The sequence below is a fragment of the Simochromis diagramma genome, unplaced genomic scaffold (assembly GCF_900408965.1).
Source record: "Simochromis diagramma unplaced genomic scaffold, fSimDia1.1 OVJJ01000589.1, whole genome shotgun sequence".
Taxonomy (NCBI): Eukaryota; Metazoa; Chordata; class Actinopteri; order Cichliformes; family Cichlidae; genus Simochromis; species Simochromis diagramma.
The window spans coordinates 68,610-84,303 of NW_024387400.1; the positions used below are offsets into that span (position 1 = coordinate 68,610).

Below are 15,694 nucleotides of genomic sequence, written 5' to 3' on the forward strand. Positions count from 1 at the left end.
GGAACTTTTAAGATCAACTGGCTCAGAGCTTGCTTATCTCAGTCTGATTCCATGTGGTTTCATATACCCAGATCTTTATTTAAGGAATTAGGAGGAATTGATTTTCTATTAAAATGTGACTTTGAGACTAGTAAAATACCTGTTACACTCTGTAATTTTCACAAACAGATTCTTCATTTTTGGAAAATGGTGTTTACACACAACTTTTCTCCTCACATGTCGACTCTATGGAACAATAGAGTGATAACTGCTAACAAAAAGACATTATTTATCAGGAACTGGTTTGAGAGTGGTATCTTGTTTGTAACTGACTTGCTGGATTCGAGTGGTGCTCTATTGGATTACGTGTCTTTCTCAAAAAGACACGACTTTAATTGTCCATTAAAAGAATACAGAAAAGTTTGCTGTGCTATCCCTTTGGCCCTAAGGCAGCTGATACGCAACACAATGCTACTCTCTGTGGTCAATCCAGCGCTGCCAAACTTAAAAATTGGTAACCACATCCTAAATGATAGTAAATGTAACAATAAATTTATCAGTGTGAATTTTAAATCTATTCTTTTCCAGGGGTTTAACTCAGGTAGATATTTGCAGGCCCTTCATGGGGACCAGTCACTCATGGAAAAGGCGTTCTCAAAATTCACTCAGTGGCCTGTCTCCCCAAAAGTAAAAGAAACTCATTTCAAGATTATTAATAATATATATCCTGTGTCTGAATTTTTGAAGAGGAGGTTTAAATTTGAGGTTGATCAGTGTGCATTTTGTGATTCAGCCTGTGAAACATTACACCATTTGTTTTTCTCATGTCCTGTATCAGCTGCCTTTTGGTTAGAACTACACAGTTGGTTATCCCTCAAGATCAACGATATTCCCCAGTTTAATATTTCTGATATTATTTTCTATATGGCTAAACAACATCCATCTGTCTCTACTGTGATTAACATTGTCATCCTGTTAGGTAAATACCATATACATTGTTGTAAATGGAGGAATAGAAAACCATCCTTTACATGGTTCATCAATGACTTTAAACATTATTTCATGTCACTTAAAAAACTGAAGTCAAGCAAATTTGCCACAATCTATGATGACATTTCCCATTTGCTACTGTTTTGATTATTACCTTTATTGTGTATCAACCTGTGCTCTTTTTTAAATTCTTCCCCGTTAATACTGTGGATTTTTTGTCTAGCCCCCATCCCACCAAATCCTTGCTGTTTAGTTGTGTTTTATTGACTGTGTTGTTGTTTTTTAATCCTCCACGAGAGTCCATTTGCACTATAATGTGTTATGTTGTTTGTGACTGTATTGTTTCAATTGTTAATAAAAAAAAAAAAAGTTGATCGCAAAAAACAAACAAAAACAAAAAACCCACGTGCGCTAGCATAGCATGCTACTTGCCGCTAGCTCCGATGCTAACTTCCGTTAGCCATTTTGCAATGAAAGTGCCTTTTCCGAGGCTAAAGCAATTAGCACTGAGTCTGCTGCACTTTATACGAGATGTTCTTTAAAGGTTTATGTCACATTACTGTGGTATTGATGTATGGTTTTGTGCGAAGTTGTTATGTTAGCACATGTTCACTTTTCTCATGGTGCTAATTATAGTTCTGCACAATTAAGTATTAGCAATGTGAAATTAAGTGCCTTCACCTGCACTGTACTTAGCTGAAACTTGATAAGTCTCAAGCAAATGTGTATTTTTAATGCACTGCTGAGCTATTTAGTATTGTTTTAAATGTGTATTTCCTATGCACTTTTTCCCTTTGAAATGAGAATAATTTGTTGTACAACATAGAATATTTTGAAAGAAATTTAGAAGCACTACAAGCAACCAGTAGTAATAATAAGTTACAGGCATGATAGCTTAAATGTTGAACTACTGTGTTCTGGCCTGGTCCCCAGGTCGGGTTTTTTCCCTTTGCTTATTTGGATTGGATTGGTTTTGAGGACCTGAGAAGAATCGAGGATCCCTTTTCCAGTACTGGATGGCGAGCCCAGCCCAAATAGGCGGATGAACTGGTAGATTGTAACCCGACTGGTTACAAACACACTGAGTGACTATTGAACATTGAAAGACTGAAATTGACTTTAAAAAAGACACAAAAGACAATATATCCTTGGGTCGACCATTCGTGGGGTTTATTTTATTTTATTTTGTTTTCAAGAAGCGCACTCTACTTTTGTTAAATGTGCACAACTTTAATAATTGCTAATAAATGCAATTGTGTTTTCTACACCTACTGTGTACAAGTCCTCTGTTGTCATACACCCTTAGCTCCTACAAATCTAGAACCTGTTTGATCTGGTCCATATTTCCCTTCTGTCCTCGTACTGTGGTTAAAGGTAGCTATACTGCCGTACTACAGGCAACGAAGGCAAGAAGTAGCACTAACAAGTCTTACATGCCCATTACTAGTATTGCACCACCAGTGTTACATACTCATTGCTAATCCTTTTCATTTTGGCCAGTCCAAGCATTTAGAAATAAATAAACACAAAAACACCATTCAAAGGTAATTTTTACTTTTTCTACTTATCAGGTACGACCAATCTGAAATATCTTTTGAAGAAATGAACAATATATCCTAAACTTGACCTCAGGCCCATCAGGTTAATGCAGTCATTACATGGACATGTTTCATTTTAAAATGAGATCAGAATAGTTTGGCATTAAGTCATAAATCTGTAAGAACAAACCTGTGTTCACAAACATGTTTATCTCTCTTGTGTTTACTGCGTGGGTCTGTGATCCTCTGGTAAATGTAGCTGTAAATGTTGTTTTCCAATATACACTAGTTCTGCTGCGTTCATACACCGATGTTCTCCATGTTCTTTGCAAATAATGCAAATACTTGTGGATGGTGCTGAGGATTTATATGACATCTTTCAGTGAACCCCACAGGCTGAGTTCTTCTCTCTTTGCCTAACTGCTTGCTGTCTCTGAACCAAAAGAGCTCCAAGTCACATTATCCATGTGCTCAAGTGCAAGTGCTGATCCATGTTCTCAGCCAGTGGTGTGACTGGTGTGGGGACAGGTGAACCAGTCTGACTGAAGATGGGAGGTGAGGACTTCATTCATTTAATAACAGCCCCTCTCGCTCAGTTTTTTCATTCGCTCTTGCTCAGATCTCTGCGAACCTGCTCGCAGTGTGTCGGTCAGTGTGGTTTATCATCTTCATCTTAACTTCCTGCTTCTATCATGGTTAAAGCTGATGAATCCTCTGGACATCAAACACTGATGGTGTTATTGGAGCTGAGTGAAGTTTGATGGCTTTATTATCCACGCTGTGACACATGGCAGCTGTCAGAGCAGAACACATGAAGTCAGCAGGTGTGTTTAAATTCAGCCTCTGCTTCCTCTGGAGGTCCATGACATCACAGCGTGGCCGCAAAGGGCATCCAGAATCCTAGCCTCCCACAAACATGTCCACCTTCTCCCTGGATTTGAAGCACAGGTGGGCCCACCCTATCCCAAGATGCATTGCAGCGTGGTGGTGGAACATATATTTTGGGTCCAGAGATAGAGCAGCGCTCTCTCTAAGTCTTTGAGGATGTTTTCTGTTTGAGTCTGGCTTCAGTTCAGTCTAATTTAGCAGCTGTGACATCAGAGATTGTAGGGGAGGAACAGCCACACCCACAGGTGAGTTTCCCACCCAGAAACAGAGCGTGAACATCACCTCTGTCTGTGATGTGTTGGTCACAAGCTTTGTTCTGGGCTTTTAAGTGGAGGGTGGAGCTTGTGAGTGATGGAAGCTGAGAGCGGTTTTTGCACATGCTCAGTGTGACAGGATGTTGGCTGCTGTGTTTGCACATGCTCAGTATGACAGGATGTTGGCTGCTGTGTTTGCACATGCTCAGTGCAACAGGATGTTGGCTGCTGTGTTTGCACATGCTCAGTGCAACAGGATGTTGGCTGCTGTGTTTGCACATGCTCAGTGCAACAGGATGTTGGCTGCTGTGTTTGCACATGCTCAGTGTGACAGGATGGTTTGATGGCTCTGTCCCAATTCAGGGTCTGCACGCTTGAAGTAAGCATTTTAAGTGCGGTTACGTCACCGCCACGCGACGACGGCTGTCCCAATTCGAAGTGTACTCCAAATGCGCCGTCGATTTCCCCAAATATCAAGCGTGGTCCGGCGCACGCTTCGTGGTCCCATATATCCCACAATTCATAGCGCAGCGGTGGGTGTGGATAATTTTGCCGCAAAATACGGCAGAAGGGAGCGGCCGGAGAGATTTTCTTTTTTTTCCCCCAAACTTTATTGAAATTATAAAGTGAACAGTCAGTCATTCCAGTTCAGTTTGTACAGTAGACATACAAGGCAAATAAGAGTAACAATATACAGTACAATGAAATAAGAAGGATAAATAAATAAAGGAGAAAAAAAGAAAAAAAAAAGGGGGAATGTGACAGACTTCATAACAACTTTGTACGTGAAAGTTGTGACAGCTCATTCGTTAAACATTTCTGAATGAATTTAAATCAATGATAAACCTTTTTTATTGGAAGTTAATTTAAGAGAGTTTAAGTAATATTCAATTTCAATCAAAAACAAATTAAATGATGGGGTTGAGTTTTGAAATTTACATTTATGTATATGGAATTTCCCTAATAAGATGGAGCGGCCGAAGAGTGAACTGTCAAAAGTACTGAATATGACGTCACTTATTTATGTGCGAATGTTTAATAATTAAAGTCAGTCATATATCCACAAACACAACAAGCTGAAAGTCAGTGATATATGTATATATATATATATATGTATATATATGTATATATATCTGCATGTCACTGTAACCAGTGACATCATGCAGTTTGTGTTTTGACCTCCAGAGGGCAACAAATCAGCACAGACAGAGAGCTCCATTCAAACTTTGCTGCCATCAGTAATAATTCTTCAAATATAATCATCAGTGTTTGAGCAGTTATGATATCAGGGACAAACTAGACATGTGTGACAATACTGAACATGTCACATGACACACCTTAAACATCATGTGATCCACTCTCAGTCTGCACTTTCATTCATGACTTCAACAGGTTGAAATGAGCTTTGAAGAAACCTTCAGTGAAACAAAGCTTTCATCACAGGATTCATGTGAGCAGCAGATGAACTTTGTACCAACAACATCTTCAATAACAGAGTCTGAGTGAAGCTCAGGTGTTGATGCTGCTCACTGATTGGACGCTTGGTTTCAAATGTCTGCCTCCGCCTCTGCTGCACAGGTGAAGGTAGAAAGTGTGACTGGATCTATAGACTGGAAACAGAGAAACATGCTGAACATTTGAAGCTTTGCAGCAGAAATGTTCATGTTACAAATACAGCAGAGCTGATCTGGGATCAGTGTGTTCACACCTGCAGCTACAACAAGGTTTCATGTCTCCACACGTCAGCATGTGAACTTTACTCTGACTCAGTCTGAGCAGTCATATTTTTAAAGTTAACACATCAGCACACACAGAGCTGAGCCCCTCCCACCTGTGAGCTTCAGGTGGAGTCCCGCCTCCTTCCCGGAAGAAGCTCACCTGTGTGTCCGTGTTTAGTGTCCAGGTGTGGAGCGGAGCTTGTTGGTGTGTGAAGAAACTGTAAGTTGCTTTGTTTCCTCCTTTAACAATTTGTCTTTGTATTCATGGAAACAGCACAAGCTAAAAAAAGTCACAAGTTAGTCTTTTACCTACATGTAGTTGATAGTTTCTAGATTCTCATGTCTGACTCTGCTTTAAAATACTGCGTCATAAAATGTCCGCTTTGTTCACACCATAAACGGGTTTGACAGGTTTTACATTTCGAAAATAAACTCACTGCATTTTGGTTAATGACAAAAACTATTTAAAGATAAATGCATTTAAACGATCAATTTTTTAAAAATATTTTTCTAATAAAAGTCACAAGTTTCTGGTTAGGCATAGTATTTATACTATATTCCGACTTTTAAAATAATACAATACTTATTTAAAGTCATTGGTTTTTGCAAAGTGCCGGGTTACAAATGTTATTCAGTCTCTATCTGTGAAATAATCTGTGAATAAAGGAACATGAACATGAACACTTCTGAGAAAATTATTTTTTTGTCCAACTATTTACAGGGGCTTGAGTATAAAAGCTGAGAGTCTTTAAGCTCTTCTTAGCTGAAAAAACTGTAACATAAATATGTTTTTGCTGAGCAGCAAGTAAAACTGCCCTATTGCCTAAAAGTAAATCCCTGATGCCAATTGTAAGGTTAATATTGTTGATTGTCATTTATGCTTAGAAATATTTACTCATATATGCTTAGAGTTGTATAATCGATTGCATGATGATAGAGGTTTGATCCTTAGTAGTCTGTAAAGACTCTGTGTGCCTTCCAGAGTGCTCTGGCATGCACACACAACTTGGGATCATGAGAGAGGTCATACCTTCTTTTATTGTTTTATGCCTTAACCTAGTCTTGTCTCCTCTGAGCTCAGTTTCTGAAGGCATCTCATATTAAAATAAATAAAAAAATATAATGAGAAAATAAGAATTAAGAATATATATATTTAAATCCCAACAATAGCTGGACTGCAGGTTTAGGGAAGTTGTTTATGGGTCACATCTTGACCCCCACACATACAAACACAGATGTGTTTGTATGTCTCCGGTATGAGTTTTGCCCAGTTCTCTCCCTCATGCACAAGAAACTCAAAGAGCTCTGCCTGGTGTTCAAAGCTTTTTGCTGTTGTAGTTGAATTGTCTCTGTTCCAGCGAGGGGTTGTGCGAGGCAGACCCATCACCAATCATCATCTTTATGCTGGCATTATGTCCTGTTTATGCTCTTAGTAAAGTATGTTTGAAAAGTAAACGAAGTCAAGTCATGCAGAAGGTTGAAGAGTGGTACACTATTCATGTTGAAAAAATAAATGCACTTTATTGATAATCCACAAGTTGCAGACTTAAAAAAATATCATTCCATTTTTAATAAAAGTTGAAACTGCTCAGTGAAAAAAGGGAGATATAAGATACATTTAACTCTGACAAGACAAAGATAAACAGCTACAAATTAATTTGAAAATCTCCTCCCACTTCTCACCTGCCCTACAGTTTTTTTTATGTCATAACACAAGCATTAGCAAAAACATGATCTGAGCAAATAATTTCATTTCAAGGGTACAATTAAATTCATTGCACATAAATGCAATAACTCAGCAGCCGTGCTCACAAAGAAGCCATTCAACCTACAACACAGTCTTGGAGGCGGAGCCCAAAGAGCAGCTAGCAGTTACAGTATGAACTCTCTGTAAGCAGTCAGCTTGGTCCTGGGCACTGTTACTGAAATGAAAGCTGCGTCTCAGATGGATGTTAGTCCAAAACATCAGACACGACCTCTGCAGCTCTCAGTTGATGTGCACATGAATGATTTGTGTTTCCTCTGCAGGTGAAGGTAGAAAGTGTGTGTGAGCTGATGTGAATTGAGCAGCATGGATCAGTGTGAGGACAGAGAGGAGGGAGTCCCTCCCTCTAAAAGCACTCTGTGTGGGGAACATGAGAGCCAGACCAAAGCTCAGAGGTGAGATGACCATCTCTAACTGTCCATGACTCTTCTCCATGTCACAGCTCAGCACTCACATCACTGCTCCATCATTATTCACATTCATACCTCTGTGTGTGTTGTTTTAAAGCCCAGAGCTGTGGGGCGTACCAGGCTCAGCTGGACATAACCCTGAAACTAATCCAGAGCCTGGACCTGAACCCAGCTGTGTTTCCTTAAAGAGCAACATGTCGAAGGATATTGATATAGACTTTAAAGGCTGTTCTTCTGCTGCTGAGAGGTAATGTGTGTCTAGATGTTGTTCCTGACTCTGTTTTTCTCAATAAATCCTGATGTTTAATATCAGCTCAGCTCTTTTTCACACACATTTCTATGTTGGTATGTGAAGCGGTGTGTGTTGGAGTGTTTCCACAAACACAGCAGTCAGAGTGGAAAGAGTGGATGTTGTAGGAGGTGTTTGTGTAGTGAAGAGGCTGAGTGTCTGTAGGACTCCAGCTGCTCCAGCAGGTGTCTCCTTTGTGCTTTGCTTCAAACACAGTGTAGGGAGGAGCTTCCACTCAGGTGTTTCAGGTGTTGCTGGATGGAGGAGGACAAATAGTTTTTCCCTTCAGTGACACTTCAGCAGCTCAATGTTCTGGGAGATGTTTGTCTTTATGAAGGTTTATGGATTCTTGTTCTTACTTTGGTTAAACTGAGCAATACATTTTCCATCTAACATTTAAAGTAAATTTCCAGGTGAATAAAAGATCTGCAGCAGCAGCCTCTGTGATGTTTCACAGTCTGAAAGTAACAAATTCAACCAGAGTTCAAACAAAGGCTTAATATACGTGTGTGTGTTTGATATAATGCCAACAAGTACAAATAGGTGTTCTTACAGGTCTTAATCACAGAGGTCTGATAAGTCTGGTGACTTTCACAGTCAGCAATTTTGCTGCCTTTTATTTTATATTGGCCTTTTTAAAGCCCTTCAAAGTCTCCCACATTCATACAGAGCTTTTAACACCAAACTCCTTTACAGTCCTTCTCCTCTCACACACGATCACACGACTGATTTGTCTGCAGCAGCTGTGTTACTGCTAGTATTTTATTATGTGTGTAATCTCCTCATATTGTTCCTGTGGTTTAGTTTGACTTCCTTCTGCAAACTCAGCTGCTCTGTTGCTGATACACGTCTCCATGAATATGATTGATCAGATGCTGCCAACACCATGTGTTTCATGTGAGCGCTCAGCTGAAACCCTGGGTTGACTTATCGAGTTAATAACAAGCTTCACGTGACTGTGAATGCTAAAGTGAGTCCAGATAAAGGAAAGAGACCCTGCTAATGTTGGACTCACTTCTTAGTGTAGATCCCAGGAGGAAGTTCAACATAGCCATTCTTTGTGCTAGCTTCGACCAAACCTGAGACCACAGTGCAGGATAATGATTATCATCTGTCTCTGTCAAGGACATTTAAAATCCACAAATAACAAACATAATTATATTTGATCATTAAAAATATGTTTTCACTTAAAAAAGCATGAGCACACTGGTGGATTACAGAAACATGAAACTCGTTAACAGTAAAGTTAATTTAGGCGTAAACAAAGTGTCAAACATACTTAAGTAGAAGAACTGATGTTTGTGTTAACCCTCACATGGGCTGTACAACATTATATAGGGAGACAAAAACAGAGATTATCGTAGCCATCGCTCTCTCGCATGGACGTGGCAGTCTTGCTGTCTGCTGCCAATCCTCCCCGTACCTCCGTGACCTCGTCTGGTATCTGCTCCCTCCTCTGTAAGAGACAGTAAAGGAAAACACGTCTCTGCCTAGTGTTGAAAATCTAATCTTATCATCCATTGTTCTTCTAGGGCCTCTTCTTCTTGTGGCCTCAGCTAACTGCTAATATTTAAATGGCTAACATTAACATGTGTGCCAGCCAGGTTCACATTTATGATGAACTATGATTAATTAACTGATGTTGAAACTGGAGCTTTACTGACCTCTGAAATTCCTCCTAAAGTGTTATTCAGTGTTGTGACAGTCAGCTGCTTCAGCTGCTGCTGGGATGGGCTGTGGCAAAGAGAACAGAGAAAATCCAAATCAGAGTTTTTCTCTGAATTCAAAGCAAGGAAACAACAATATATTCTACATGGTGAAACTGATGGTTTCTGGTGTTTGGGTCTGTTTTTCTGTATTCATGCAGATAAAGTGTAAACTCAGATGAATTATACCATCAAATGTTAAAGGAAAATATCAGGATGAGTGTCTGTGAGCTGAGAAGGACGTGAAGCGAGCAGTTTATCCCAGAGCTGAAGCTGCTCTGTGTGCAGAGATGAGCTCAGATTCCTGCTGTGATTGATCAACAGTCACAGAAATGTAGACTTGTAGTTATTACTGCAGTATGGTCACAGCAGATACTGATAAACATGTATTATGAGGATGGATGATCAAGTTTCTCACTCTCTCCTTTAAATCTCAGTTTTTTTCTTCTTCACAGTTTATCTGTTAATTTATTAATTAATAACACTGAAAGAGTTTCTGTTATATTTCCCCTTGAACATCACCTTATTAGGGCGGCATTAGGAAATAGCCCCCCTCCAAAGAATGAATAAATGAATGATGATAATAATAAAATGATTAAAAAGCAGAGCTCAGAGTGGTAGAATGGTCAAACATGGATCCACGGGTGGTTCAACTGCATTTGGTGACGTGACTAAAGCAAATCTTTCAAATAATCCCACCATCAACGGGATGTTGTCTCCTTTACTACGGTTACTTTACTTGGTCACCGTGTGAATTTCTTTGAAATGAACCAAATTCTTTTATTTGTTGGTTGTTGCATATTTAACCTCTACAGTCAGGAAAGGAGGAGATGAGGCCTCAACAATGTTGGGTTGTAGCTGTGGTTCAGGTTAGAGTGAGTGTCCATGGAATAAATGTAAGTCAGTGAACTGGAAACATGACTGTGTTCAAACTTTGTTTTCCTTTTTATAATGAGTCTAATCAAAGGTGTACAGAAGTATCTCCACTTTGACTTTTCTGTGTCACCATCAGAGCTTCTGCACAGTGTGGAGAAAGATCCAGAAGCAGAGCTGGACTGCAGACAGCCAGTCAGAGCAGCTGTGTACAAAGTAAGACTGAACATCTGTCTGCTGATGGACTCATTTCTGAAAACTGGACTTCTTGTGTTGTTCAGACATTGAAGAGTTTTCTTTCTCTTTAGTCTCATTGTTTTTCTTTCTTTCAGCAGATGTTGGTCTGCAGGAGGTTTTAGATGAACATAAGATCAGTCTGAGGAGGAGATGTGAACGTGTGACTGAAGGAAGTGATGAAACAGGAAGTAGAACCCTCCTCAACAGGATCTACACTGAGCTCTACATCACAGAGGGACAGAGTGAAGAGGTTCATACCCAACATGCGGTTAGGCAGCTGGAGACAGCTTCCAAGATGGACGCCCTCCATGACGCTCCAATCAGGTGCCAGGACATCTTTAAAGCCTTACCTGACCAACAGAGACCCATCAGAGTGGTTCTGACCAACGGCGTGGCTGGTGTTGGAAAAACCTTCTCAGTGCAGAAGTTCACTCTGGACTGGGCAGAGGGCTCGGAGAACCAACATGTCAGTGTGGTGGTTCTGCTTTCATTCAGGGAGCTGAACCTGATCAGAGATGAGCAGTACAGTCTTCTGGAGCTGCTCCATGTTTTCCATCCAACATTACAGAAGGTCACAGCAGAGAAGCTGGCTGTCTCTCAGCTTTTGTTCATCTTTGCCGGCCTGGATGAAAGCAGACTTTCATTGGATTTCACCAACAGGAAGCTGCTGTCTGATGTCACACAGAAGTCATCAGTCAGCCAGCTGCTGACAAACCTCATCCAGGGGAATCTGCTTCCCTCGGCTCTCGTCTGGATAACTTCCCGACCCGCAGCAGCCAATCAGATCCCTCCTACATGTGTTGACAGGCTAACAGAAGTACGAGGCTTCACTGACGCCCAGGAGGAGGAGTACCTCAGGAGGAGATTCAGTGATGAAGAGCTGTCCAGCAAAATCATCTCCCACATGAAGACATCCAGGAGCCTCCACATCATGTGTAGTATCCCAGTCTTCTGCTGGATCACTGCTACAGTTCTGGAGCACATGTTGACTACAGAGCAGAGAGGAGAGCTGCCCAAGACCCTGACTGACATGTACTCACACTTCCTGCTGGTTCAGACAAAGAGGAAGAAGAACAAGTACCATGAGGGACGTGAGACGAGTCCACAGGAGCTGACGGAGGCTGACAGGGAAGTTCTTCTGAAGCTGGGGAGGCTGGCGTTTGAACATCTGGAGAAAGGAAACATCATGTTCTACCAAGAAGACCTGGAGCAGTGTGGTCTGGATGTGACAGAGGCCTCGGTGTACTCAGGAGTTTGTACAGAGATCTTCAAAAGAGAGTGTGTGATCTTCCAGAAACCAGTCTACTGCTTTGTTCATCTGAGCATTCAGGAGTTTCTGGCTGCAGTCTACATGTTCCACTGTCACACCAACAGGAAGACAAAGGTGCTGGAGAACTTTTTGGGACAAAAATACAACGAGTCCTCTCTGGATGATTTCCTTAAACGAGCCATGAAGAAATCCCTCCAGAGTAAAAATGGCCACCTGGACCTGTTTGTTCGCTTCCTTCATGGCCTCTGTCTGGAGTCCAACCAGAGACTCTTAGTAGGTCTGCTGGGTCAGACAGAGATCAGTCCAGGAACCATCCAGAGAGTCATCAACAACCTGAAGGAGATGAACAGATATGAAATCTCTCCTGACAGAAGCATCAACATCTTCCACTGTCTGATGGAGATGAACGACCTCTCAGTACATCAGGAGATCCAAGAGTTCCTGAAGTCAGAGAACAGATCAGAGAAGGAACTCTCTGAGATCCAGTGCTCAGCTCTGGCCTTCATGCTGCAGATGTCAGAGGAGGTTCTGGATGAGTTGGACCTGCAGAAGTACAACACATCAGTGTCGGGACGACAGAGACTGATTCCAGCTGTGAGGAACTGCAGAAAGGCTGGGTGAGTCCAGATGTGATCATTAACATCATTGATCAGTGTAGGTTAGTAGTTTAAATTTGAAAATAAAATCAGATTGTAACCAAATCAAATTCAAATTTTATTTGTCACGTACACAGTCATACACAGTACGATATGCAGTGAAATGCTTGGACAACTGCTCGTGACCTAAAGAAAACAAAAAAAGGAAAAGGCGATGAATAAGAAAGGAAATAAATATGAAAAATTAAAAAGGGTAAATTTAACTAGGAAGGAATAAAATATAAATTAAGGTTAAAAATGAAATAACTGTACAACACAAATTAGAATGAAGGGTAAATTTAACTGGGAAAGAATAAGATAAAATATATAAATTAAAGTTGAAAATAAAATAACTGTACAACAAAATACACAATATAGAACTATATAAGAATGTATGAAGAAATATAAATAAATATATACACAATAACAGCAGCTGTACAAGTATTAACTGGAAATGAAGACTATAATGTCCAGTGTTGTGCAATCCACATTATGTCTTGTGCAGTGCAAATATGCTTAAAGTGATTTAAGTGATGAAGTGAAAACAATGTCAAGAATGACCAGTGTGTGTGTAAGAACTATATGTGTGGGTCAGTACTGTGTGGTGGTGTGATTGAGAGACCGTATCGCCTGCGGGAAGAAGCTCCTCCTCAGTCTCTCTGTGTTGGTCTTCAGGGAGCGGAATCGCTTTCCTGACCTCAGCAGAGAGAACAGTCCATTGTTGGGATGGCTGAGGTCCTTCACGATCTTCCTGGCCTTGGTCCAGCACCGCCTGCTGTAGATTGAGTGCAGGTCAGGGAGCTCGGAGCGGATGGTGCGCTCAGCTGATCGCACAATCCTCTGTAGAGCTCGTCTGTCCTGCATGGTGCTGTTCCCGAACCAGGTTAAGATGTTTCCCGTCAGGATGCTCTCTATGGTGCACGAGTAAAAGTTCCTGAGCACCTTGGAAGGCAGTTGGAAGTCTCTCAAGCGTCTGAGGTGGTAGAGACGCTGACGGGCCTTTTTCACCACGGTGTTGATGTGACAGGACCATGACAGGTCCTGCGTGATGTGAACTCCGAGGTATTTGAAGCTGTCCACTCTCTCCACTGGGCACTCGTTGATGACAGGGGTCTGGTAGTTCCTCTCCTGCTTAGTGCTGAAGTCCACTATCAGCTCCTTTGTCTTACTGACGTTTAGAAGGAGGTTGTTCCTCTGGCACCAGTTCTCCAGATTCCTAATCTCAACCACAAAGTGTTTGTGTCCGTACGCTGCAACCTTCCACACCATTCCTTTATTGTACAGACTCAGCAGCAGCTCCATGGATCCCAAATCCAAGAGTGGAGAACAGATTTGAAGTGTGTCACATCCATGCAGTCACAGCTGTTTCCACCATGTTTCCACTGATATTAATCCTGTTCAATGACACATTTCATATCAGTGAATATGTTCTTTAGGACGTCCACTGACATGTTTAAGTGTCCTGCTGGAAATCACTCAAATCATCCATGAAATCCATGAAAAATCCTTTTAGTGTTTCTAACTTCACCCTCTGTCCTCTCTCTCTCTCCATCCTCCTCACTGCTTCTTTCACTGATAATCACACAAACATCGTATTCAGCTACAAAATAACACAATAATATCATCTGATGATCATTATTATAAGAGCAGGATCCATATTTGATATCAGAGTAACACACTGCTTGGTTATGTGCAGTCATCATCAGTCACTGTGGGTCAAACAGAAGCTCTCTGATTGGTTGCTGACCTTGGTCACCTGTCCACTCTCACCTGTTTGTGTTTGCTCTCTCTTTGCTGTCTCCATCCTCTCTCTCCTTTCTCTCCCTCTCTGTCTTTGTACGTCACTCAGGTCCAATGGAAACAGTGAGATTTACAAACCAATCAAAGACAAACTGATCCATGTCAGGTTATAACAATATTCAAAGTGAATACAGGCTGCTGCTGGACACAGACAGGTAACATCATTTTGACTTGCTGTCACCTGGATCTGGACTCATAAACACTGAAGCCCTGAACAGGAATACAAATCATTTCTGCCAACTAGCGACACACCAGCAGATAATGGCTCAGAAAGCTAAAATGAGCCAATCATTTCTGTGTTTAGTTCCCCTGAAATCAGATCTGATATCAGCAGCTCTGAGTTCATTCATCGTTATTGTCCAGTGATGAGATTTCTGCTCCGTTTGGTAACAGTCAGCAGGTTTTTCCTGCGTGTGGACGTGAACAGTCGTACCTGACAGCAGGTAGCAAACAGAGATCATCTTTCCAGCTGGAACTCTTCACTGAGCTGAACTCATTCAAAATGTTCTGGAGTCAAAACAAGAAACAGTCCAAATGTGTGTCTTCACTCTGACTCTGGATCAGATCTCAGCGACAGACTGTGGACATTATGGAAGCCTAAATGTGACGCCATCTTCCTCCTTCATCTGCAGATTAAAGCCAAACAAAGATTCTCATTAAAAGTCTGCAGGTCTGAGAGAGACTCAATCGTTGTGTCATGTCAAACACAGTAAGAGGAGCTGAAGCACAGATGTGAAGAGCAGATTCATCAGATTATGACCTCACTCTGTTTTGTCTTCATATACATTCAGTCTGTGTTTATAATGCAGATTTTCTGCTTTTATAATAACACATTTTATATTTTCTATCATCACAGACTGACTCGGTGTGGACTCTCAGAGTCTCACTGTGAAGTTGTGGCCTCAGCTCTGAAGTCCAACCCCTCCCATCTGACAGCGCTGGACATGAGTTGGAACAAGCTGCAGGATTCAGGGATGAAGCTTCTGTGTGCTGGACTGGAGAGTCCAAACTGTCGACTGGAGACTCTGAGGTGAGTTCACTGACTGCGGCTGTTGTTGTTTTTCTATATTTCAGGTCTTTGATTGATGTTTGAAACTTTCTTTAGTTCCTAAATGTTCAGGATGTGTCTGAAGACAAATGTGAAGAAGTTTGAGTGCTTTCAGAAATGTTGTCTTTCCAAACGACTGAACAACAGTTTTTCCTTTTGGCTCCAAACAGAAGTGACAGACTTGAGCAGGGTTCATTTAAAGGCTGACAGAAGTGGAGTGGTGACGGGGAGATGTTTGACAGGACAGTGTTTCAGCCTCCACAGGTTCATTGTGTGCCTCCTCAGTCAGTTGAA

The 15,694-nt window shown here is 41.3% G+C and overlaps 1 protein-coding gene and 1 long non-coding RNA gene across 3 annotated transcripts; both read left to right on the forward strand.

The window, feature by feature from the left end:
- Positions 1-7,475: 7,475 nt before the first annotated feature.
- LOC120720707 lies at positions 7,476-10,597 on the forward strand. 2 transcript variants are annotated; one of them, XR_005693014.1, is made up of 3 exons: positions 7,476-7,527; positions 7,640-7,789; positions 10,550-10,597. It is a non-coding gene; the product is annotated as an uncharacterized LOC120720707 (long non-coding RNA). The 2 variants fall into 2 exon arrangements; XR_005693013.1 differs by lacking the exon at positions 10,550-10,597 and having other exon boundaries at positions 7,640-10,375.
- Positions 10,598-10,759: 162 nt separating this feature from the next.
- Positions 10,760-15,671, forward strand: LOC120720708 (protein NLRC3-like; the record flags this gene model as incomplete). The annotated part of the gene is made up of 2 exons (XM_040010485.1): positions 10,760-12,534; positions 15,209-15,671. Coding segments are annotated over 2 exons (1,953 nt in total), but the record flags the coding sequence as incomplete, so codon positions are not given.
- Between the last annotated feature and the right edge of the window lie 23 nt (positions 15,672-15,694).